At 36.3% G+C, this 26,282-nt stretch overlaps 4 protein-coding genes and 1 pseudogene across 7 annotated transcripts; 2 read left to right on the forward strand and 3 right to left on the reverse strand.

Moving 5' to 3' along the window:
• The first annotated feature begins 450 nt into the window (after positions 1-450).
• Positions 451-4,747, forward strand: LOC117619104 (arginyl-tRNA--protein transferase 2). Of its 2 annotated transcripts, none has more exons than XM_034348950.1 (6): positions 451-1,176; positions 1,529-1,567; positions 1,732-1,882; positions 2,005-3,147; positions 3,738-4,044; positions 4,195-4,747. In XM_034348950.1, the coding sequence occupies exons 1-6, from the start codon at positions 1,017-1,019 to the stop codon at positions 4,300-4,302; spliced, it is 1,908 nt and encodes a 635-aa protein (XP_034204841.1). In that variant the 5' UTR covers positions 451-1,016; the 3' UTR covers positions 4,303-4,747. The 2 variants fall into 2 exon arrangements, with proteins under 2 accessions (XP_034204841.1, XP_034204840.1); XM_034348949.1 differs by having other exon boundaries at positions 543-1,176; positions 4,186-4,747.
• Positions 4,748-5,482: 735 nt separating this feature from the next.
• Positions 5,483-8,541, reverse strand: LOC117619494 (protein yippee-like). Of its 2 annotated transcripts, XM_034349465.1 has the most exons (6): positions 8,404-8,541; positions 8,074-8,194; positions 6,681-6,724; positions 6,021-6,129; positions 5,881-5,936; positions 5,483-5,788 (listed from the first exon to the last, which is right to left on the reverse strand). In XM_034349465.1, the coding sequence occupies exons 2-6, from the start codon at positions 8,167-8,169 to the stop codon at positions 5,704-5,706; spliced, it is 390 nt and encodes a 129-aa protein (XP_034205356.1). In that variant the 5' UTR covers positions 8,170-8,194; positions 8,404-8,541; the 3' UTR covers positions 5,483-5,703. The 2 variants fall into 2 exon arrangements, with proteins under 2 accessions (XP_034205356.1, XP_034205357.1); XM_034349466.1 differs by lacking the exon at positions 8,404-8,541 and having other exon boundaries at positions 8,074-8,388.
• A 4,473-nt stretch (positions 8,542-13,014) lies between these two features.
• Positions 13,015-15,148, reverse strand: LOC117620008 (chlorophyll a-b binding protein CP29.3, chloroplastic). The gene is made up of 2 exons (XM_034350091.1): positions 14,455-15,148; positions 13,015-13,501 (listed from the first exon to the last, which is right to left on the reverse strand). Exons 1-2 carry the CDS (start codon positions 14,980-14,982, stop codon positions 13,181-13,183), a joined length of 849 nt encoding a protein of 282 aa, XP_034205982.1. The 5' UTR covers positions 14,983-15,148; the 3' UTR covers positions 13,015-13,180.
• Positions 15,149-15,512: 364 nt separating this feature from the next.
• LOC117619845 (high mobility group B protein 1-like) lies at positions 15,513-18,620 on the forward strand. Of its 2 annotated transcripts, none has more exons than XM_034349891.1 (8): positions 15,513-15,717; positions 16,276-16,366; positions 16,480-16,608; positions 16,712-16,769; positions 16,885-16,929; positions 17,363-17,443; positions 17,525-17,608; positions 18,309-18,620. In XM_034349891.1, the coding sequence occupies exons 2-8, from the start codon at positions 16,293-16,295 to the stop codon at positions 18,348-18,350; spliced, it is 513 nt and encodes a 170-aa protein (XP_034205782.1). In that variant the 5' UTR covers positions 15,513-15,717; positions 16,276-16,292; the 3' UTR covers positions 18,351-18,620. The 2 variants fall into 2 exon arrangements, with proteins under 2 accessions (XP_034205782.1, XP_034205781.1); XM_034349890.1 differs by having other exon boundaries at positions 15,590-15,717; positions 16,283-16,366.
• A 1,557-nt stretch (positions 18,621-20,177) lies between these two features.
• Positions 20,178-20,288, reverse strand: LOC117620424 (annotated as a pseudogene).
• Between the last annotated feature and the right edge of the window lie 5,994 nt (positions 20,289-26,282).

The following is a 26,282-nucleotide window of genomic DNA, read 5'->3' on the forward strand; positions in this document are numbered from 1 at the left end:
ATTTCGAAAAATGTCTGCCTTTTTTCTTTTGATATATCTCTAATCATAGCTACTTATGGTTTTTCAAATCAATCAAATTTAAATTCAGCTTGTATAAGAGGAGTAGTTGGTCCAACAATCAACTCTTGATTTAGTGATATTTTTCTTTTCAAATTGAGAGATAGGAAAGGGTGTTTAGGACTATTGGCATCATAATATATTACCTTCAAACAAAAAATAATGCATTGTATATTTTTAATTTGTATGAATGATATGGTTCGATTTCATATTAAACTTACTGGTAAATTAAATATTATATACTAAATTAATTTCTAAAACCACGTTTGGACCGAACCAAAATGGTTTGATTCAGTTTCGAAAACTTATCCACTGCAAATTTACTTACAAGTAATGGAAATCATAAGAAAGAGAAATGATTTTCATTATCGAATTCTTCTACATTTAATATGTAGATCCCAACTTAAAATCTTTGATCGAATACTAAAAAAATCAAAAATCAAATCAATTAAGAGGGGATAGTTGATGCGATTCCTATTTCTTGTTTACTATATTTCATTTCTTTGAATTCCCATTACATGTATCAAATCATGCATTATGGTTTGGATGGTTTGATACCCCCTTTAGGTTTTTTTCGGCCGCTCATTGATTGATTTCCTTTTGTTTTTGGTCGCCCGTGGATTTCTTTTTGGGAGAGGAAAGAAAATGAAAAAAAAGTAAAGAGAATAACGTGCTGAAAGAAGATGAGTAATTGTACTTAAATTCACCAGCAAGTTCCCGAGTCTCTGTTCCTTCATTTCTCCGCAGAAAATAAAATATTTTAAATACTATATAAAAATCAAGTCAGATATGCAAATGAATTAACAATTAAGTTGAATTGAAAATCGGCCGCCGAGATCAGAAGGTGAGGGTCGCACGGTTGGTACCGCGCACCACGACGTCGTTCGGAAGGCAAGACGCGGTCCAGAGTCTCCGATGCAAAAGCAGAACTGAGCTGGGCTGAGAGGATCAAATCGGAAATGGCGGGGAAGACGAAGAAAAGTGAGGCAAGCAGTAGCAGCAGCAGAAACAGCAGCCGTAGCAGTAACCACAGAGGGGAAAGTGTGGTGGTCGATTATGGTAAAAACAAAAGCTCTTGCGGCTATTGCAAATCGTCTGCTCGCTCCAGTATCTCTCATGGTCCGTCTTTCTGATTGTAATCAACCCTTTCTCTCTCTTCCGTTTTGTGTTTATCTGTGCTTGATCAAGTTTTCGCTTCTAACTTCATAATTTGGTTGATCTTGCTAAAATTTGAACTGGTTTAGGAATTTAATTATATGGTTTAATTTGAAATTTGAAATCGTCGTGCTTGTTCCTATCTGCTAACAAGTTATGAGATTTCTAAAAGCAATGCGAATTTGGCAGACTTTTTAGCACAAACATTCATATGTCTTTTATGTGATTAGTCATCGCCTGTGTTTAAGTTCTTTTGCTCCTTTTTACGTGCATTTGATATTTCTGATACATTTTTAATGTCTCTTTGGTTAAACAGGATTGGGGACACAAAGCATTACGATCAATGACTACCAAGGTTTGTTTTCTCTTGGATTCTCGTTATATTTTGTGAACAATACTATTGTTATTGTATTGGTAACCATGATAAAGAACCTCTCTTGATCAAAATGTTATCATTTTAGTGATTATAGTCGTACCTTGAATTTTTTTTTTGTTTATATTTTATGTGTCTCTTGCTAGACCTTCTTGACCGGGGTTGGAGAAGATCTGGCTGTTTCCTTTACAAACCTGAGATGGAAAAAACATGCTGCCCTGCTTATACTATTCGTCTGAAGGCCGGTGATTTTGTTCCTTCTAAAGAGCAACTTCGGGTGTCTAGGCGAATGCAAAGGTATTGTTATGTTGCCTTTTATTACACTCCACCTTCTCCATGTCATTAAACTTCTAGAAAAACGTATGTTTATTCTGGTTTATATATTTTATCCTGATTCACTGCAAATGATCTATGCCTAGGTTTTTAGAAGGTACCTTGGATTGTAAAAGACCAGTGGAGTCTGTAGAGGATCCAAATGCTTCTAAGGACACATGCAGCCGTACCCATCTTGGAGTTTCAAGCTTAGCTGTGAAGGAATCCTCTTCCAATAACAATGAAGAGAAGGATGGGGAAGAAAACATTATGCGATTCTTATCAGATCAAGTTGGTAACGTAGTTCATGCTTTCTCTGAAAGTGGGGAATTTCCTGACATTCAATTTCCAAAGGCTTCCGTTAAAAAGGTTTCACAAGCCAAAAGAAAGATTTTGGTCGAAGGACCAGAAGATCTCTTATACTCAACCAATATTGCTTTCCAAATAGCGGCTACTATAAAGCGGTCTCTACCAGATCAGAAGGACAGCAACCAGGGAAGATTGTCGAGGAATATTACAGATGAAAATGGGCCATCTCCAAAACTTATTGCTGAAAAGCTAGAAAGTTTCTTGAATCAGTTGGCAAAAACTTCTGGTCTGTCAGTCAGGGCTTGCAATGGACACTTAAATTTTTATTCTGCTGCAAAACATGCTTCTGCATATGAAAGTTTTCAAACTGTTAGTGTCTCTAAAGGATCTGCTGCTAGTTCTGAAAGTAAAGGGTGCAGTTTGAAAAACAGCTCTGAAAATACTCAGGTAAAGAGGCGGAGGCTCGAGATTCATTTGAAAAGGTCCAGTTTTGATTCAGAAGAGTATGCCTTGTATAGACGGTATCAAATGATGGTTCATAATGATACCCCTGATCATGTTACGGAAAGCTCATATAAGAGGTTCTTGGTTGATACTCCCTTAATATTTGTTCCTCCAACTGGTGATGGTACAGTTCCACCTTGTGGCTTTGGCTCTTTCCATCAGCAATATGTGATTGATGGAAAGCTTGTTGCAGTCGGTGTTATAGATATCCTCCCTAGATGTTTGTCAAGTAAATATTTATTCTGGGACCCAGATTTTGCCTTCCTATCACCTGGGAAGTATTCAGCACTGCAAGAAATAAATTGGGTGAAAGAGAATCAAGCCCATTGCTCCACTCTTCAGTATTATTATCTCGGTTATTACATTCACTCTTGCAGTAAGATGAGATACAAAGCAGCATATTCCCCATCTGAGCTACTCTGCCCTCTACGTTACCAGTAAGTTCCCCTTTGCATATACCAGCTGACCATGGAAAGCTGTTAAGAGTTTCACTTTACTAATTAGGTTGAAAACAAATAAGGTTGAAAATTTTCATTTGTACATTTGTGGTTGATATGCCTGCTTTGAACTGTACATTTTGCCTACCATAGTTAATGATTTTTGTGGAGGGCATCCAGGTTGAGATTACAAATAATCTAGTTGAGGTGGTTACACAAGCACACTGGGAAATGGGAGAATTAGGTTAAAGTAAAGGGCCATTAATCTAATCTGTTTCTGAGTGGTGATTAGGTTGACTACACCCTAGTCACTTGGGAACATGTAATCAAGCAATCTGGGAAACTTAAGAAAACAGAACCGTGAGTTACTCCTAACATGCTCTGGACTCTCAAGCTCCTGGATCTTCAGCATGTGAGGGATGCTCTCTTGATAATTAGAAACATGCAAGCTGTAGTTTTCATATGAGATCATTTTCTACTTCATCTACATGTCCAATTGAAGCTATACTTTTCATATTAATCAAGAAAATTTGCCAGTGCCCTGACATTCCAAGTTTTTGGTGGCTAACAAACTGAAAGTTTGACTTCAGGTGGGTTCCTTTTGCCATTGCTAAGCCTTTGCTTGATAGAAAGCCGTATGTTGTTCTATCGGATTTTTCCACGTTACAAGATAGAGAGTCCTTGCTGCCTCATGTTTCTGAAGATGTCATGGAAGTGCAACATGATGACATTGGGAAAGAAGACACTAATGATTTTCTTATGTATGACGATGAAGGGATGATGGAGCCTGAATATGGAAGCTCAGACAACGAACAACATCTGGCTTCTGTTGATGTAGAAGATGGAGATGTCAATAACATTTTAATCGGATTGAAGGGATCTCGTGTGAAATTCAAGGTATGTGTACTCAATTTTTTTATGGTGTTCATTGAGCATGTTTGAAATTTTCATATACCTGATTTAAAACTACTTAAGCTTCCCACCCAAATCCAACCCCTTTCTTGTCTTCATGGTTACGCCACTGTGTTTCTGTTGAAGGATCTAAAGTTTGCTTTTCGGCTGTCGGAAAGGAGTTACTTGGAGTTCCAGCTGCGTAGATATATGAGAGTTGTAGGTGAAGCCCTGGCCGAGCGAATGGTTTATTCACTGGAGTGATTTGGTTGTTCTTACGAGCCTTCATTAGTTTTCATCACATATGAAACATTATATATTGTAGTTGGAGCCGACTCTTTTGCTCGACTCAATGTCTGGTCATTTTAGCCGGGGCTAGAAGCCAGAGCCAATCTCGAGTTCCCCCATATTTTGAGTTGGACACTTGTTTGCTGTTCTGTGGCTTATGTTCTATAGTCGATACAGACTCCTGCCCCAGATTCATCTTGCAGTTTGTATGTTTTTCTTGATGTCAAGTTATCCATTTGCATCATTTCTCTATTGAAACGAATGGGGTTTTCAGATTCAAAATCTAGACACAGCATCACACGTGTTTTCCTGGTACACGATAGCTTTCCTCTATTTAAGACATCCATTATGCTTTGTAAATTTGTCTGAGTTGCGTAAAATACAAAGCTTGCTTGCTTTGTCTTTCAGAGCAGTCATCGCATATTCTGATTCGTTTCTGTGATTAGTTTACCCATTTTTTACTTTCACCACATTGTATAAAACAAAAAGGGCAGTAAAAGGAGAAAAAGCTTTTCACAGGCTTGCCCACTTGAATGAGATGCACAGGCAACCATAAGAGAGTCAAGAAAAAAAAAATTTGAGAAAAATGTTGAAGTCATAAAATGATAAAGAATGACGCCCATAAAGATGGTTTTGTAGCTTTAGGCTTCGTAGACCTAATTTGGTCACCATCTGTTACGCAGGAAAAAAAAAAAAAATTGTAACAAGGATATTATTGTTTTGTTATCTTCAGTCAATAACACAATGACACATGGAAAAATTATCTCACATGTCATTGTGTTATTGGCTAGAAATAGTTAAAAATGTTATTCCCGTTGCTTGAGTTTCTCTTGTTACGTAGGCTACCGAATTATTAGTTTGGTAGCTGCCTTTCCACAAATTTTCAATATGCAAATGAAAAAATACTAAAAAGAAGAAAAAGGTGGATGCTTTATAATTATTTGAGCAGCAGGGAAGGAGGCATGGAGATGGATTTTCAAAGTGACATCAGCCAACTTTTTTTTATCTTTTTTTCCCGCCATATTGTTGGGAATAGTTTCGAATGATGGCAATATTGCAATTTGCAACACCAGTGCTTCCATCACACAACTGTTAACCAAATTTTTTTTTTTTAAAAAGAGTTCCTTTTACAACACAGACCTTTTAAGAACAAACATAATTTGCAACCAGATGTATTATTTTGAAAAGAGGCTACATTAAGAGCAAACTGAATCGAATTGGAACACAGTCAAATGTTTACATTTAGATGTTATTGAAGGCAAGTTCAGATAGTTGCCGAAATGAGGAATTAAGAGCTTAATAATTCACATGAGTAGAAGAAGAAGAAGAAGGATGAGATTCAAAGAATGTACAATTGAATGTGAAAAAGGGTAACCATCAAACATCATCTGCATCACTGCTTCCAACTTGTGCTTCATGACTGACCCAATAATTGCTTCCGTCAGGCCCCGACATCTTAACCCTGCTCAAGAATGAAACTCACAACCTTATTTTTACTGAACTGAATTAGATTGGAATTCAAATTTTGTTTCTCCATATGACTCTACTACTGACCGCTCAAGTACGGATTTTCCTTCCTTGTACTTCTGGCTCTTTTCGTGGGCAGTCTCCTGAAAGAAAACATCAAAACCAATAACAGCAGAAAACAAGTAGACGTAAATAATGACAATTCTATTCATGCCTCATAATCTTACATATTTCCACCCCACTATTGATCCACATCCAACACAAAAAATGTCGGCAACAGTGTGCAACCCTGTCATCATCATTCTCTCTTCTTTCTCTCCGGAGGTTACGTTCACTCTGTAAATGATTGGAGATGCGAATCACATATCTAAAAGCAACTCATTGCAATCATATACTGCTTAATGACAAATCTTGTTGAGTGAGCTTGCAAATGAGAATGCCCATGATGATTATCAAAGATTATCCTATTTCAGACTGCAATATCCACATCATTTCATTTGACTTTCTGCTGTGTTCAGGCATAATTTGACAGGCTACAAATGAAAATTAAGAGTAAGAGACTGAGTGTTTGAAGCTATTGACGGCAGCTCTCTTGTAAAATTCAGTGAAACCGAAACTGACCAGTGCTGTATAATCAATACAGCACACATGCAATCAATTAATGTTTCTAATAAATCAAATTCTAGGATGAGCTTGAGACATGCTTTGTGTCTTGATCATGTGTAAAAACATAAACAGGATATTCTTTTACTATTCCAGCATCTGTAACTTCCATGTGGTATCGGCTAAGTTCGGTAAGGGTTGCTGGTTTACATAAAGTATTCTCCAGTGGATCTAGTCTCAGCATCAGACAAGGAAAAGATGTCCAAATATCAAGAAAAACTTACACCTTACTGAAGAGATAAGCCTTCCCATGCCTGCAGTGGAAAGACTGAATGAAACACAGGCAAAACATGTAGTCAGACAATGTGCTTCCATTCCAATAAAACTACCAATCAACATTTGTTGGACACTCCAAATGAAAAGGGAAAAAGAAGTGGCAACTACATCAAAGAAGAAACAGAACAAGCCTTAATAATACTGAATGATTATCAAAATAAATCCTAACGGTCATCTTCTTCTACCTCCTTATCTAAAAATTAAAGATAGCACAGACTAGTACCATCTGTCATTTCACTCTACTTAGAGCCCTACCTTATTTTAAATTATATTACTTTGAGACAATACAGGTACACTCATTCATGGACAAATCTTCTAAAACTAGTTTTGTCAGCTGGACACAAAGAGTCCAAAGCTATGTGTCACGAGTTGATCAAAGCTAAAAGAAAACATGCCAAAACTGAAGGCCATGATCTATTTGTGCTTGGTAAGTTTGAGAAGCACCCATGGAATTAAAGACGCACTTGAAAGCAATGAACAAGAATCTTTTTGCAGATTTCATACTACTTGATGAAAGAATTCGAGTAAGTGTAGCAGCCAACCATAAACACCATCTCGCATGTGACGTGACCAAACTGGGCATACTGGATAATCTCTTTCCAGTAGCATGGCCCTCAGAGAGGGCTGGGAAATACCCCAAATTCTAACAGCTATATCATAAGCCACCATGTCCTCTCTCAGTTGAAAAGAGGATAAGGCTTCAATTTAGTTCTAGCTGTCCTCTTCATTAAAAACTAGTATCAAGTCCTTTTTGCATTCCCGCAAGTGAAATAATTAATGCAGCATTATTTTTGTCCTGGATACAAGTTCTACCTTATGATATAGGATCAAAATGCCTTAATAACATCCCTTACCTCATTAATCAATAAATTTCAACTAACAGATAAGCTACTGTGAATGCGGTAATTAAATATTCAACACAAATCTAACTATCAAGCTCACCAAAAAAAAAAAAAAAGCAATTACCATTTAAGAACTATGAGAAACAATAAGGGAATCAACTACATACTTAATGAGATTGTGCTAATGATTATCAAACACCAAATTAACCCTCTTTTTATCACATTAATGTTGCCTTACAGTTCAAGTTAGACAAAACCAACTTCCAAGAGTAACTAAAGGAACATAAATTCATCATCACAAAAGCAGACTAACTAATACATTTGAGTCTTCGACCCAGGATACCATCAAACAGCATACATATTATCTTCCAAGGGAAAAAAAAAAAAAAAAACAGAAACAGGCAACAATTCATCAATACCCGTATGAAAATTTAAGCAGAATATCACAGAAAAGAATACTTTTGACTGATCAAAGCTGGAGAGAGATCAAATTAACAACCTTGGAAACTATATGCTCACAAAGAGCTAGGTGGGTTCGGCAGTGCTTGCAGCTATAGATCTTCCCCTCAAGACTCTGCACAAACAACCTCCCCATGCCTCCACTATGCACCCAAAATTTTCTTAACCAGCAAAAATTAGAAGACAAAATGAAGATTCAGATAAAGGGTCGTCGTTAAAATCAAAGAAAACCCAAAAGAAGATTGATACGGAAGAGATAAATCTACCGCGCGAGAAGAAATGGAAAACAAAGCCAACAGAGAAAGAAAAGGCATATGCAAGAAAGGAAAAAGAGAAAGACAGGGAGAGAATTGCTTGAATATGTATTTACCTTTGCCTCTTATTGTTTCTGGTGCAGTCTGTAGTTGCAAGAAATGTGGACCTGAGCTATCACATTTTCACAAATAATACCACTTTTATGTTAAAGTGGCAACCAGACAAGACGTGTATACTACGGTTTTTTTATTTTTTATTTATGGCCCTTTATGCAATAAAATAGCCTCTCTTCTTTTTTTGCTTTGTTGAAAAACTAAATTCGTATTCATAGTTTTGTTGGTTTTGCAATGGTCACCTCTGTTTTCTGCATATTTAGAATTACATCAACGCATTTTTTCCATTTCATGTATGTTTTGGTTATATTGAAAACTGAAATTATCTGCATTATTGTTTTGCTTAGGTAATGCTTATGCTTCACAGACAAATGAATGATACTGCTTAGAAAAAGGGGTCTCTAAGAACGCGTCAATCACGTGGACACTTGCAATATAAGCTGTTCTTCCTTGTCATGATCGCCAGCACTAATTGTTATGGTTTTTTTAACTTTTCTTACCGAGCGAACAACCTGTTTAACCTCGTCTGCTAACTTGTTTAATCCTCGTCTCGTCTGTCAAGAAACTTTTGACATTAATTTCTTGCAAGAAAGAGTGGTAAACAAGCTTTTCCATTTTTTCTGTTTTAGAAAGGGCGCATCAAGCTTTTCAAAAGAGAAACGTGTTGCCATCTCCCAAAGGCCCTTCATAACTTGACGAAGACAAATTCAAATTGGTACCTACCCAAGATTTAAGTCATATTTTTGAAGCTATACCTAGTTAGTTTAGTTTTATTTAAGCTTCTCCAAATAAAAATAAGTTAAAAGGGGTAATTAGATTCGAATGTGTTGAGTGAGGCTTGCAAAACTCCAAGGGTAGTGGAGACCAAATTTGGACCCCTTTATCAAGTTATTTATATGCTATTATTGGAGAGGAGGAGAGAGGGTGGGTGGGAGTGTGACACACATTAACAAAGCCGACCCCATTGGGCATTTTTATACTCTATGCTGATGAGATACTTTTAGGCATCTAGCACCCACTAAAATTGCAAAGAAATGGTTATACATAGATTGTCAAATCTTAACCAACTGCTTTATTATATTATGAATAAGAAATCAATTCACTGTACAGATGATTGGAGTTTAGGTGTGTTTGGGTCAAAAAGAAATCCACATGCAAGCCCATTTAGGCAAAGAAAAGCTCACAAAACAGAAAAGAACAGAGGATTAGGCTTTGATTCAAAAAAAAGAAAAAAAAAACCCAAAACTACATCAGAGGCCCACGTCTTTTACGAAATGGCAGAGTTGTAAAAAATGCCAAATTAAATGGCAATTGACCACTAGAGCATATCAATAAAAGAATTGGATTGGGCCCAACATCTAAATACTCACCATTGATCTCAAAACTCAGAGTACAAAAATTGATCAAAACTCAGCAGATTTTTTGGAAAGTCAACAATTTCAACTATCACAAGAGAGTTGATTGGGAATTAATGAAAGCATGTCATTAGCAGAAAGACTTCTCTGAAACTCTGCGGCTAAAAGATCAGAATCCTTTTGTATATAATTCGACATCAGAGCAGGTGATCTTTCCAAAAGATAAGCAAACTACAATCTCAAGAGATAAGTGAGGAGCAAAGGAGTTGTTCAAACAAGAAAAGCAAACTGATCATCACGTCAAATTGTGTTCTTTCTCTTTACCAAGGACAAACAGAGAACAAAGAAGAGTTGGTCTTTCCTTCAGAAAAGCAAGGAAAAGACATCCATGGAAATTGATTATTGATGGTTCTTCTCTGCCAGAACAAGATAACTTCCTTTTTTCTTTGCATTTAAAATAAAAGATCTTTCTCTTGGAAAATTTTGCCGCCCATTATTAAAAGAATAAAATATCACTCCAGCATTTTCTATAAATATGAGAGGAGGTGAACATATCAAAGGACAACCAAAAAATCAATCAAAAATAAAAACTCAAAATGATCTCTTGATCTCAAAAAACTTCAAAACACTGAAGCAACCAAAAGCTCATTGAGCCACAAGAAAAAAGCCAGCTACAAATCAAAATCTCCAACTTCAGTTCAGACTTAGACAAATAAGTCATTCAAAACGAAATTTCTCTCGTTACAAATTTAGTTCAGCATAAGCCAAATCAAGTAGAGTTCGGGTTTTACAAATATGAAAACTTCAACAAATTTATGAAGAGCCCTAATCAAGCAGAACAAATACCACAGTGCAGTTCCAGTTCGGTAATCATCAAGTCCAATCACTTCTGCCCCTTCCAGATTGAAGAGGTCCCAATTATGCCCGTTCAAAAAGCTTTCCAAAGCTTGAAATAGATTAAAGCTTTGCCAAACTCGAACGTTGGTATCGATTTACAGCTGAAACTTGACAGTTGAAGTTGTTGACAGTCCAGTCCAGCACATACTTACCCAATCCAACCCGGATCAGAATCATCTATCCAGGTAGAAATGAAAGTCTAGCCCTCTTTTTGTCTTTTTTAGAGTTGGTTTTCCCTTTTTGAGCTTTGTAAAAGGCAGTTCAGCCTAAAAACAGTTCACTTTCTTATCATTTATTCTGACCAAAACTACCAGTTTGTACTGTGAAAAATTGTGAATTCCTTACTAGTCTGAGGCAAGAAAAGAACTTACTTGGGAGATATTCCTCACCCAAATTCACAATCGCTTGTTTAGAAATCAGTAACTTGGGGCGTAAGTTATCTATTTTTAAGAAGTCTGCTAGGATTTTCATTGCTAGCAATGGCACGCTCACACACAAAAGAAAGTTGATTTGTTGACCAGTCCATAGTTTTCGAGGCAATGGGGAACTTTACCTTACCATCACAAGAGCAAATATCAAATGAGTGAACAAGGTTATAGCTTCATAGAAGGTAAGCTTCCTCTTATTCACTAGGGGTGTACAAGATTTAATCCAATTCATTCAAATTAACTGATTCAATCCAATTCAATTTAATTTCAATCGGTTTCGATAATTTGGCGAATTGAATTGGATTCGTAATTTTCAAAATCAACATGATTAGATCGGATGTTGGATTTGCTCATGAAAATCCAATCCAATCCAATCTAATTAGTTTTATGCTTATTTTGCTCTTATAGGTATTTGTATTTGAAAAGTTATGACTATCTTAATTCATTTAATGGATTTATATTTAATATATTATATAATCAAAATAATTTTCTCTACTATTAGTGTGGCTGTGGCTCTTCTTTCTAGCTCTACTATTTCCACACACCCCCTGTTTAGCCTTATTAGGTGTTGCAAGTTAAAGGTGCAAGATGGTTGGAGTTGTTCTGTTAAGCATATCTTCAGAGAGCAGAATGTGGCAGCTGATGTCTTGGCTTCTATGAGTTCTGAGTTTGGCACTGGGGTGCAATATTTTACTGAGGTGCCTACCTTTCTTGCGTCTTGTTTGGCTGAGGATGCTATTGGGGTGACCAGGTCCCGTGTTGTTTGTGCCTAGTCTGTTTGCTCTGGGCTCTTAGCCCCTTTTGTTTACAAAAAAAAAATAATTTTCTCTATTATTTTATTTTTATTTTACATTTATGCCTATTAATATGTTTGGTTAGATTAAACCTAATGATAAATGTTTAATATTTCATTAGTCTTTTTTCATAATCAAAACCAATCATCCAATCGAATCCAATCCAATAACAATTAGATCAGATCGAATTGGACTTAAACATCTAATATGATGAATCGGATTGAAAAAATCACAATCCAATCTATATTGGATTGGATGCGGATTGACTAAATTGTATCGGTTTCGAATTGACATACGCCCCTATTTTTCTTTGTCATTGTACAAGTCCTTGAACCTACAAAAAGCACTAAGAGGCTACAATGAGGGGTAATAGTTAGGAGAAATAATGAGGGGGTCGTTAATGGTCGTCCGATTAAGTGCATACTTATTATTAGACTGCTGGATTTTACCCCCTCATTATAAGAGCACTTTCAGTGGCAAAAGACATCCCACCAAGCAAATCCAGACCATGCAAGAGGTGGGCTCCACCAAGACTAGGCAGGCCCGCAGGCAAGATCAACCCGAGCTGCTGTCTAAGGGCAATGACGTCAGTGAAGAAAAAAATTGATATCATACGTATAAATAAAATTAATCCCATATAAATAGTAATTGCCCTTGAATTGTCATGACAATGGGTAAAAAGCAATAAAAAAAATAAAAATAAAAATGCTAGGGCAAATACTATTCACATGAACAGTATAGCCCTTACTTTCCCTTACTTTTTCTTTTTTTTAACAGAGACTCTTATCTTTTATTAAGACAAATAAGTGAAAGTGTTCTAACCCGTCAACATATAAAAGCGCCTCATTATAGTGTTAAAAATCCATAAGTCCTTGAACCCACTGCCCAATAAATGCTCATCAACTTGTTGGGCCCTCTTTTAAATATGAGATGTAGCCTCATTTTGGACTTTCGTGCAAAGAATGCTGTCATGTTCATAGGCTGATAGCTTCACACATGTTACAAATTTTTATTCCTTGTTTTTTTTTAAATACTGAAGTGTGAGTTACTAATAATAATGTTACAATCTGATTTTCCCCTTCTTTTTTTTCCATTATACATTTATAAACACCTTATTTAAGACATGAAAGCAACAAGAGTATAGAGGTGCAGACACCTAATACAGCAATTAATTAAACATTATATGAATATACAAAAGAGAAGTGAGGAGGAGGGCACTCGTAGTCTTTGGGTAGAGAGGAAGAGAATGAATGAAAATATTGTGATTTTTGTGGACGAAAGTGGGTTGTTTATTATTTTGAAAGTTTATTTGTTAAAGGTTGCCACAAAACTAACAGGGCCCTTCCCTGTCACAGCAGCTTGGATGCCAAAAATGAGGAAGACCACCATGGCAAGACGAGCATGCTTGATCTCAGCCAATTGCAGCCTCTCCTTCTCTTCCGGGTCAGAGGCCAGGCCCAGTGGGTCAAAGAACTTGCCACCCGGGTACAGCCTTTTCTCTGGGTCCAGCTCAGCATTCCTCTGGAACTCAATGTACCCAATCACCAACACTTCGATCCAAATCAAAGTGGTTATGGAAAAGGGAAGGGGAAGCCCAAGGTATGATGATCCTTCAATCAGTTCAACCTGTTTTTAAACAACAATAATCAAATTATAACATTTTTAACTAGTTAGCGGAGGCAGTGAGTGTGTTTCATTGCATTCAAATTCGAATCTTTTTCTTCTTCGTAAATATATTAATTTGTGTAATCTTTGGATCTAATGGGCAAGTAAGTAAATAAATTAAAGTGAGGTAGAGAACAAAAATGAATTTTGGCGTGATCTCTTTGGCCATCATTTTCATCATTGCTATCACCAAATTCATCGTCAATAAGGACCTTACCTTAGGAGTTAGGGCCACCACGTTTTTTCGCATGGATAATAAGAAGACACGATCACCAAAAAACTGTGGCTGCTTATATTCACGTACCTCTTTACATACATACAAAATACAAGATACGGCCTATGTGTCCTTCAAATTTAAATAAATAAATATACAACTTCAATGGGGATGGACAGTGAGGCAAATATTACTTCTACTTCTACACACATCTTTATCTCAAAGATTGTATACTATAATGATTTTTTTCTTTTTAAAGGTTTTTTCAATCGAGAAATTCTATTTATACCTCGTTGTTATTTTTTGTTATACACATATATTGTATCGATGAAAAAAGAATTTGGATACAAATCTAAGCTATATATGTTTAAATACTCTCAAGCTACAAGTATTTTTCTTATGTTATTCATTCATGATATTGGTATTATCTTATACAAAAAGGCCTACTACCATTTTCATTCTACTCTTAACTTTATTTTACATACTAGTGATTTACGTGCAATATACGTATTAAGCTAAGCTAAGCTAGCACATTGCACTGCGCTCGATCTTAATAATAATAAACAACCATCAGATTAATGAAAATTTAATTTGAGGAACGTAAAAAATTAAAACTTAAACAAGTGCTTGAGAAAATTAAGCATAAACAAGAAAATTCACATTTAATAATTGATCAATAATTAAAGAATAATTATATTACCTTGCCAGCGTCCTGCCATGCAACCCCAGTGAGGCCCTCGACAGCAAGAGCGCCAAGCGCACCCAACATCGCCCATCTCCCATGAATCAGCTCGCACTCCCGGAACCTCTGCAGCCCAAACACCTCCGAGTACGGCTGAAACGGCGTCGGATTCACCTCTGCGGCCTCAATCCGGGTCCCGATCACATCACCTGCCACATTCTTCGCCAAGTTCTGGTCCAGCCCGTCGTAATCGAACTGCAAGTACTCCGCGGGCTTCCCGAGCCCGAACGGATCGAAACCCCGGTCCCCGACCATCGACCCATCGAGCCACTCGGGCGGTTCGGCACCCGGGAACCATACGGGTCGTTCCCCGTCGTCAAATTTCTGCTTTTGTTTTGGTGGTGGAGGTGGCGGTGACTTCTTGGTGCCTAAGCTGAAGCCGCCGAAGTTTCCGAATCGGGCTTGGAATCTCCCGAAACTGGGTCCGGGGTTTGGGAGGCGGGCTCCGAAGAAGTAGGTAGTGACAGCGGCTGTGGTGGTGGCCATGCCTTAGTTGGGTGTGAAATTGGAGCAGAGTGGGGGTGGGACTGGTGAGTGTGTTTATATAAATGTGAAAAATAAATAATAGTGTGGGATTTGTATTTTGTGAAGGATTTGAAAATGTGAATGATTAATTTAGGCCTTACCTTTGCCAAAGCCTTATCTCTTGGATATCATGTAGCTGTGGGATATGTTTGCTTCACCTCTTTCTTTTCTTCAATTTATTTTCTTTTTTTGGGTGGGGGTCCTCTGTTTTCTACTTTTACTGCCCACGCAATATATATTTTACCACAAAAAATACTATTTTTTTTCATGTAAGTATGAGCTTCTATGTTGGTAACAATAGCAGTGTCTGAACACTTCTCACTGTGCATTTTTGTTTACTCTGACTTTGTCTTTGGTAGATAAAACTTTGACTCTGCTTTTGCTGCTAACCAATCCAAAACCCATCCAGTCAGCTTGCTGTATGTATGTGTATGACTGTGTCATCTACATGTAGCATAAAAATTTTCATATATATACTTAAATGGTCAACTACAAATAGTTCCAAAAAGGTTTCCACGTGTCATCTACTTGACCTTCAATAAATATCTTCTTGGCATCTCTCTCTCTAATGGACATGATGACCTCCCACAATTATCTCTTTACTTTTTTTGTCTTGGGTTGCTTAACTTGCTTTACTCTGCAGTCTCTTCTGCTCTGCTTTTCCCCTGTTGCGTTTCCTTCTCTGCAAAACAAGAGGCATGTGATTCTTCCCCCTTTTTTATTTCTTCAGATGATTTTATTATTTTTCTTCATTTTTAAGTTTGTAGTCTGCATGTTTATATAATTCACTTCCTTGTTGACAATTTAACATCTGGGTGGGTATTCAATCTAGTTTTCCAGTTGTCTTATTGCTTTGATCTGGTAAGAATTCTGCTTGGCTGCTGAGAAAGTAAAGTAGAAAACTTTATCTCATGTCAATAGCATAACTTGATTAAAGTTTTGGAAGCTGAATTGTTTGACCTAACCATCACCAGTTGTTACAATATGGGGTTTATGGGTTAAGAAACCTGGATTTGGATTTTCTCAGCAACCAAACCTAGCAATATGCTTGTATTAGAGGGCTATAATTTGACTTATTTCTGGATGGTTGCATGACTTTGATCACTCCTAAAAGATTCTCAAAGGGAAAAGGAAAATATCAAAAATTTCATTAAAATCAATAATTAGTTTTTTTTTATAACTGTTATTGCATTTTTCATTTTACTTTTCTGGTTGGAGTTCGCAGTTATGTTTATTTGAATTGTGTTGTGTCAGAAATTAGTCTATTGAGAATGAAGGTTTCCAAGGGCAAAGGTCCTGTGAGGAAGGAGAAGAAAGAAGTCTTAAAGCCTGTAGTAGAGGACAGGTAATTTTCATAAATGGTATTCATGGATGACTTTCTTAAAGCCTGTAGTCGGGTTTGAGACTTAAATAGCTTTATTTGAAAGGTAATGTCATGTTTATGTTTCTTCAATTCAGAAAGGTTGGAAAGCGAAAGGCAGCGATTGAGGCTGACAAGAGCCGCCGAAAACTTGCTAAGAATGCAAAATTGGGCAAGAAGGACCCTAACAAACCAAAGAGGCCTGCTAGTGCTTTCTTTGTTTTTCTGTAAGTATCTCTCCAAATAAAATGCGGAAAGGAATCATTTTAGACTATTTCAATGAATCCTTAGATGAGATATACTGACGTACTGTTTAACTAATTATCACAGAGAAGAGTTCAGAACGATTTACAAGCAAGAGCATCCGAATGTGAAAGCTGTGTCGGCTGTAAGCAGCTTTCATAGTTTATGTTCCATTTAGTAGAAAGTGTTGACATTTGGTTTGGTTAGCCATTTCATCTATAGTCGGATATTGATGTGAATCATGGGTGCTTTAAATGAAGGTGGGGAAAGCTGGAGGAGAAAAGTGGAAATCTATGTCTCATGCGGTAAGTAGTATAGTATCCTCTGAAAGTAATCTGAAATATTGTGATGTATTAAGGACAGTATAATGTGCTCTCAGTGGACCTGGCTATGCAGAAATTTTTTATGACTTTGGAAGTTTGATCCGTGCCAAGTGGGCGATGAGCCCTTCATAGTTGTTATTACATGGGGCTGAAAATTTTCATATTTGAATTATATAGACGATTCTATTGATTTTGTTTAAAAGGAATGAACCGTCAAATGCGAATTTTTGCATCTTGGATTGTGTGCTGAGTTGGAAATTTAGAACAATATTAATTAGTCATTGTGCAAAGGATGTATAAGTTCTTAGCATCTATAAGCTCAATTCTGTTTCTGTGGATTCAGTCCTGGCTCACAATAGATTGATCCCTTGCATTTCTTGTCTCATTGATCTTCTTATTGGGTTGGCATTGGTAGGAGAAAGCTCCATATGAAGCTAAAGCAGCGAAAAGGAAATCAGAGTATGAAAAGCTTATGAAAGCTTACAACAACAAAGAGGTACATAGACTGTACTGTAACAGAAACAAACCCTTCACCTTTCTTCATGTTTGCTTTCCTGACACTTATGTCTTCTGTCAGGAGGACACGGATGATGAAGAAGAAGAAGTAGCTGAAAGGTCAAAACCCATTGTGAAGGATGATGAAGAAGAGGAGAGTGGAGAGGTAATCTTTGAAGCTATGAATCCTTGTGTTGTACTACTGCCTGCTACATTGAGTCTTTATTTAATACTTTTCACATCTTGCATGCATTCTGATCTTTCATCCGATAATTCCGATAATTAAAAAAGGCCCTTGTTTTCATTGTAATTTGCCTTGAAGTTGCTGTCAGTTCGCCTCCTGGTTTTGAAATAATGCATGAGCTCATTTTATTATCAAGAAAACCTGTATAATCCACTCCGTTTTATGTTGCTGTGAACGCATAATTGAAGATATTCAGCCCCAACTTTATGTTGCTGTGACATTCACTGTTTTTATCCGAACAAAAATTAGTTCATCCTACTAGAAACTATAAATTCATTCAGTGTATCATATGCTTTCACTAGATTCATTCTTTTCTGGCATCACAGTCCAATCACTAACAAGTCAAGAACTTGGAAAGCATTTGTGACCTATTACCATTTCTGGTTGTTGATACCTGGCTAAAGAAGATATTTTAGGATTTCTATTGGATAATTAGCAGCCTAGCTACTGCCCCTTGGATTGCCTGAATTTTCAGCTTGCAATACTCAAATGATTAGGTGCACACAAAAAATCAAAGAAATGCTCTTTTTCTGTGGAATAGGAGTACAAACGTATTCTCTATACTTTATGTCTCGAAGGTTGCTCTGAGCATCCTAACATAATTGGAATTTTGAAATTGCAGGAAGACGATGAAGAAGAAGATGACGATGATGATGAAGATTGAAACTGGGTACTATTTTGGTCCATAATCTCAAGCCCACGGAATGGGACTGTGTGTTTACACGCCTTTCGCTTATGTTAAATATGGTTGTTTATTTGAGTGGGGAATGCAGAGCCCTTGCAGTACGTCTATATATGTATGTACCCAATCCCTACCGTTGTTGTATATATATCCTGTTTTAAGCATGCGCATTGGCCGTGCATGAAATCTTACAATATTTTCTTCTATTTTGCTAACAATCATTGTGCAAGTTATCTATCAAATATTTTTGCTGATAAAATCAACTGGTACGCCAAGGGGCAATTTGCCGGCATATCAGTGGTCTTAAGGGCACTTTCACCCCTCCATGGCAAAAGAGGAGGGCCTAGGCTCCAAAAACAACCCTTACAAAGAAAAAGTTGCCATGACAAGAAGTGGGCTTATCAAATTGGGCAAGTTCGAAGGCACAACTTGCTTGGGATGTTGCTTGAGCAAGGTGATGTTGGCATGATGTTAGTGTGACGTCAGTGACTAATTTAAATACCTAAAAAATTAAGGAAAGTATCCAAAAAATTCAGAATTTTTTTTCTATAAATACATAACCATGTTCTTCACTTTTCATATCAAAATCCATACAAATTCCTCTTCTCATATCTCATGTAAATATCAAAATCCATACAAATTCCTCCTCATATCTCATGTAAATAGTAGTTGTCTTTGAGTTGCTATGGCAATTGGTGGAAATGCATCAAAAAATTACTATAAAAATCACTATTCATGTTGAATAGTATTTGCCGTTACTTACCCTTACTCTTTGTCATGGCACAATGAGGTAGAAGTGCTCTAAGTTCGAACACCTAATGGCACCAACCCCTCTTCCCAAACTGTGACCAAATAAAAATCAACGGGCATCAAATCTCTCTTCTCCAAATTGAGAGGGCCACTATTATGCACAAATTTCAGAATGTGCTTGGTTTGGGCCAACAAATGATGAAATTTAATATAGCAACAAAGGCCCAAATTGTAATAACCCACCCATGAAAGGATCTATGATGAGTATTTTGGGTCCGAACATAAAATATAAATAAATAACTAAAAGAAAAAATATTATGGTTAGGAACATGGGTTTATAGAAAAGGTAATGCTTTTTTTTTTTTCAGTACAAATGAAAGGGCAACCACTTTCCAAGCCATTATTATAAAAAATATATATATATACTTGAGCTTTTACATTAGTCTGATCAAACAGATAGGATATGCTAAAGAAACCAGATTAGATTAGTTACAGAAAAAGGGTTTAGGGTTTTTCTTTTTCTTTTTCTTGTGTATGAAAATGGTGATGGAGAATTTGAGAAGCCATGATTTCACACACCTGTCGATGTGGGAACATGTCGCCAGAAAGTGAGAATGTGATGGTCACATGGTCGCAAGTAACGATATGCAACATGCCCCGAGTGGACTACAAGTGCCATCATCATCAACCAAAAAGCAAAGAGGGCTAAAGAGAAGAGCCAAAAAAAGATTAAAAGAAAAGCTTCCCACAATCCCTACAAAAACCAATTTGCTTTTCCTTTTCTGTTTCTAATGTCAATCATGATATGTGTTATAATTCAATCTCTATGATTATATTCCATGCATAATCCTCAACACTAATCATTTTCAATGTCAGTTCCCACCAAAGTCTAAACCCCATGTTTACTGTGCTTTACTACTATTTACTAGGATCTAGTGCTGTCAACTATCTTTTTTATCCACTCCTCATGTCGGAATTTGTTTGTCGCAGTGATTCACGGCTGGCCGCACGTGTGCTCACCTAATAATTTTTTGCTTCAATTCTAGCAAAAGTTGTAGCATAGGTGTACTTTACTAAATTAATTTTGTGTGTCGTCCTTATGCATGAATCTTGTTAATCTTCTTTGTATCGTTTTAATTTTATCGGGATTGAGAAGCGATTGTAACTAAATGCACAGTAATTCAAAGGGTCAGTACATAACATCTTTCTAGCTAAGGAGTCAAGAAATGGTTTCAATTTCAAATGGGAAAAGGGTTTCAAATCCGAGTTCTGGCAGGTACTATTGAATGGATGTGATTGGCATAATTTTTTTTGAGAAAATTAGAGAAAAAGAAAAGCGAAATGCCGACAATATATTCATCTAATGAACCCAGCTACTCCTAGACTCCTAGCGTACAAGAAAATAGTAGGCAATCTTTGTTTTGTCCCCCATTTTTCATGCAAAAAACAAGAAGGTAAGCATCTCTAATTCAAAAGATGAACCTTAACCGTGTTTCACTTTTGCTGTTTCAACCTCTCTCTATGCAAAGTGAAAAAAAAGATGATGGGGTGGATTATTTATTGGAATTTAAGCTCAAGAGATTAACTTAGTCGATTATAAAATGATTGGTGGAGGTGAAGAAAGTCCTCAATGCTGCAGTACTTAAGCACAAATGACAAAGGCATTAAAGACAGGAAGGAAGAATTATAAGTGGGGTTTTGGATTTAATACCACTTGATTAGAGACAAAGCAACCAAACCCTAAAGATTCAAAGGGAATTTGGCAGACAATGTCAATCAAGTTTATCAATAACCACTACTTTAGAGAGAAAAAAATGTCACAAAAAATCATTAATATTTTAATGGGGCTTTGGGGTAGGAGTTTCTAAACATCCATCTCCAATGAGAATTGACTCCAATGCTTTTGGTACCATGAATGTGGAATATTATTTTATAAAAATTGTGCAATTGTGTAATGGTCCAATGGGTTACAAATTACAATGTATATCTATCTAAATGGTACTAATTAAGCAAATTCCCCCGCCATTCCACTTCCAGGTGTATTTCTTGTTCCGAGATGTTTGTGAGATTGTTTTCTGACTTGATCTTTTTGAAGTACTGGTTGTTGCAGGTTTTGGGTCCTCCTGATCTGTAACTTCAAGTAAGTTGAGATTCAAATTGTATATTTTATTTCTCACTATTCTATAATGCTTGTACCTATTTGTTTATAATTTTTTAGAATTTCTGTATTGCAAGAATCTCCGTTTAAGGTTATGTTCTTACTGTTTCGGGAAAAGAAAAAAAATAGTAACCCAGACATTGTGTGGCTATCAACTTTGATTGATGCAATCCACCTTTTATGCTTGACTTTCTCCAATCTCTTCTTTGGAAAGAATATAGTCACACTAGGGTACCCCACTACCCCTCAAGTTGGCCTTTTTTTTTTCTTTCGTTTTGTTATTTCTTCAACAAAATCCATTGTAATTCTCTTTCATTCTTAATAGGCAAATATAAAAAATACAAAGAAAAAAACATCAAAAGATTCCTAGTGTGCTCTTTGCATAATCGCATGGCCTTTTTCCACTCCTAGCTAGATAAGACATAGTAGCTAAGATACGAACATGTTCCATTGATTATATATTACATGTGCTCTACATGTGGGAGATAGGGACACCAACCAATCAGTCAAATAGGAGAGATTTAGACGGCAAATTTTTAGGATCGTTTAGACTTTTATCATCTAGTTTAATCCAAAGGTATAAACAGAGGATCAATCACTTGATTGGTTTCTATCTAAATTAGACAATTACCAAACTATTGGAAAGTTTGGCATGTGGAATATACATAGATGAATGAGCACATGTGTTGAATAGCTCTATATATAAGCACACACTGGTTTTAATCGGTGATTGTCCATGCACAATTTTCCACAACACTACAGGAATGACAGATAGATGACTTGCATGTCACGGAAATAGTAAATGGTTCATTCAAAATGATATAAGGTATATTTGAAATTGGAATAAACTCAACTCTAATTTTTAGACATCTAATTATAGGAATGGGATCGAAAAAGATTTCAAGCTTAAAATTTTAATACAAGGAAACAAAAAATTTCTTCTTCAAAATCTATATAAATTAACTTGCACAAGGGTTGTCAAATTTGCCGATATAATTTATAAGTATTCGAGTTTTATTCCTAAACCTTATCCCGACCAGGAACCAGGTGATGCATATCTTCTCTCTTGTGTATTGTAGGAAAACAAAATGATCGGATGGAAATCCAAGGGGCCAAGGTTGAATTTATGTGACCAAGTTTTAAAAAAAAGCAAGCCATAGGCACAAATTGGTTGTGTTGTTGTGAATGGATTGGAGGCTAAAAAAAACCAGGAGGAAGTAGAGAGAAGAGAAGCAAGGCATTTGGGCAGCAGACAGACAAAAACCATAGGGAGTCCATGTGAACTTGCCCCAGAAGTACATGATGATCAAATTCAATATCATCCATCAAATCCCAATCTAATCTTCTCTCTCTCTCTCTCTCTCTCTCTCTCTCTCTCCATCTGAGTCGCTGAGGGAGTCAGTGTTCCAATTTTCCAAATGCTATAAAGACTGGCACACGTGCACTTCTGACAGACAGACACACCCATTCGTGTCTGAGATTGGGCAGACGTTGAAAAGTGCACACTCACAACACTCCAAACACACCAGATTGAGGAGGGAGGGTATCTTGTAATTTCATCACTCCCACACGTGTGTGCCTCAGACCTCGTGTCCAGTACCTTGACCACCTTACCCTATAACCCTATACCCGACCCTAGTTTGACTCTGACTTCTCTCCCTCTCTCTCTCTCTCCATCACTCTCCATACTTGAAGGGGTAGCTTTCGAACCGGACTCTTCATTGTATAAATATTTGCGTATGAATTGTTCTGAATTCATCAATTTGTAGGTAGGTATTCTCACGCCACTTAATATGTGTTAATAAGTCAAACAGATAATAAACAGAGACGTTTTCATCGTTTATATAAACCTAATACGAGGGCTTTCAAAGTTGTTCACTATTTTCATTTGATCTTAAATACAAAAATGGGAAAGTTAAGCACGTATCTATGTAGCAAATTAATTAACATGAACAATGAAATTGAGAAATTGACGAGTGAAGAACTTCTTTTGAATATTCCTACTGATTTGTCACAATAGGACAATTATTGATGTGCTCATCGATCTTGCATTATTGGTATGCAACGAAAAATTCCAATTCATCTATGTCCTTGGCTTGGCTATCTAACAGACACAGAAATTAATGGATGAGAATTGGCCAATGATTGCACTGCACGCATGGGCTTCCACAAATACTTCTCCTCCGCATATATATAAATCCAAAATGACCATGGAAATACTAGTCCACCTTCACTGATTGATCCACGTTCATCATGGAACCCTAAATATTATACATATGAATCTCACTTTCAGCATGAAAAGGATGTCTTCGGAGCAAAAACCTTTCTTCTTTTTTTCTTTTTTCTTTCTTCTCAATTAGAAGAAGAACACTTAAAATAATAACATTAATTTAATCATAATTAATAAGAGGATTTTAAATTCAAGTGTTGATCAAAGGAAAATAAGAAGAAAAAAAACACACACATTTGAATTATGGTGTTCCTCTAATCTGAGTTAAGTGATGGAAATTAATGAATTATTTGGTCCCCTTTACAGTTGAATAAATGAATCCAAGATTTGATAAGATTTCGTGGTCCTTTGTAGCTTTATAGCTGGTGCAGTACAATTACATCTATATGATCTTGATGCTTGGCCTTGCGGTGTCCCAAAGTTGATAGAAAAAGAAAACAAAAGTCGGGACCTCAAATTGAAAACTCATACTTCATCATCATGCATGTTATGCAGCAACTAAACCGGTTGGTAAAATGGAATGGAAATACTTGGCCTCTTAGCCATTTATAGTTATATGATATATATATATATATATATATATATATATATTTAGTGTCGGCAAACCAACCTAATGTAAATAATATTTTCATGTTCAATACCTTTCACTCTCCCGACTAGCTTGTGTTTTTTTTTCAATATTCAATGTTTCTATCGTTTGTCGTTAATTTTAGAAAATTTCATAATTTAATAATGATTTGTTGTTAAATTGCATTCGAGATTTTGTGTTTGAATCTCAACTTCCGATTCTGAATATCGCTTGTATAATTGATTGATGTACTTAATTATATAAGGGTGGCCAGTGGGAAGAGCACGGACCCGTACCAAGTTGGGATGTTGGACCAAAAGATTGGTTTTGATGGAGGAGCAGAGCACCATACTTGAGATCATTGATGTGGCTGAGCTTCACTATAGTGAGTGCGAATTTGGATATTACAGCGACCAGTCGAGCCAAGTAGCTAGCACAAATGTAGAGTTGATGGAGTTGCCCTTATGGGCCCTTGAAAAAGGACGCAATATGCTGCATATGTACATGATCGCTTATTTACTAGCTTACCCTAAAATATTAAATATATATACTACTGTCACCTCACACGTGAGATGAGATGTTGTGGGGGCAACTTTCATCTACTAGAAGGCCACCCCTTGATGATGATTTGCATGAGCAATGTCTCACGATTAGGGTTGTAACTTTTCTTTTAAGGGGTGGGGTTGACTTCAATTTTTTTTTTAATGCTTTCTTGTTCTTACCTAATCACTCAGATTTCATTCAAGAATAATTTCCACTGCATTTTGGACATTAATTTACCAATTACAACATCAAATCAATTAGTATCATTTAGTTTAGCATTATCTCATTCAGATGATAGATATTTTAAAAGAACGATATTGGAGAAGGGGGTAATCGAACCCAATACCTCAAATGCAGGGATAAATACTTTTGATTACTGGAGTTACAACCTCATTACAAGATAATCGCATACTCTAAACAAAAGCAGAGAGAGAACTACAAAGAAATATTTAAGAAGTCAGAGGGTTGATTTAACATCAAATTGATGAATGGGGATTGAAGAAGAATGTGTGTTTTATTATAGGTTTCGTACAGTTGAAGTGAACCAAAGAAAAAAGTTGAAGGGCACAACACAAACACATGCATGATGATGGGGTTCTGTCATGAAAAGCTTGATATACCAATATATACATATATATATATATATATATATATATATATGAAAGGAGGGGTTGGGTTGTGAGTGGGAGATTCTTTCTCATAGGGATCATTATTTTATGGGGTTGTGACTTGTCGAGTGGGTGAAAGAAAGAGAGCCTAATGTTGTGTTATGGGGACCATGTGGATTGAGAGCAATGTGGCTATCATCACCTCATATTTAAAGTCCAAACCCTATAATTGCATCATACTTCTCATTATTTGTATACACGTGGCCGGCCGGTTGCTACTATGTTTAAATTATCTTCCTCTTTTTAGAAGCTTCATTTGTGGGGCTCACGACCCACCTCTTGGCTTCACCCTCAGCCATGCCTTGTTGGGAGAGGGAGGGAGAATTCGGATGGACTTCTAGTTTTCTATCTTTGCTAATCATAATTCGGTTTGATAATGACAATGAAAAGGAAGAGGTTTTGTGATTGATTTTCAGCGTATAATAGTCTTCCTCCTGGAAAGAAAGAAAGAAAAAAACAATTATGAAGGGAAAGCTAGCTTTACATTAATGCATATATATCAAATATTCAGGATTAGCATTTGAGCAGAGCAGGCATGAATCATGATCGTGACATTCTCTTTGCTAACATTAAACCTCAATTTAAGCAAGATATGAAATGCTTGTACGTAATTAATGATTCTTTTATATAAGTAAAGTTGAAAATACATAACTTTTAATTTAGCGATCTACTATTCACATTCGTTCAAAAGTAAACTTGAACTTGTATTTGAGTCGAGTCTAAATAGAAATTCTTTTATCTAAAATATTTATTAAAATCTGATCTTATTTGCTATATATATACTTTGATCTTATTCCTTTCTTTATATACTTTGATCTTATTTGCTATATATATATATATATATACACCGTGTACTTACAAGTTGCATTATATAATTTGTAATTTTATACTCCAACCCAACCACTAAATAAGATATCTTAACATTTGTGTGCGCCACATGAACAAATTAATGACTAATTAAAAAATCATGTGATGAACACAATTAATTATATACGTT

This window comes from Prunus dulcis, chromosome 2 (assembly GCF_902201215.1).
Source record: "Prunus dulcis chromosome 2, ALMONDv2, whole genome shotgun sequence".
Taxonomy (NCBI): domain Eukaryota; kingdom Viridiplantae; phylum Streptophyta; class Magnoliopsida; order Rosales; family Rosaceae; genus Prunus; species Prunus dulcis.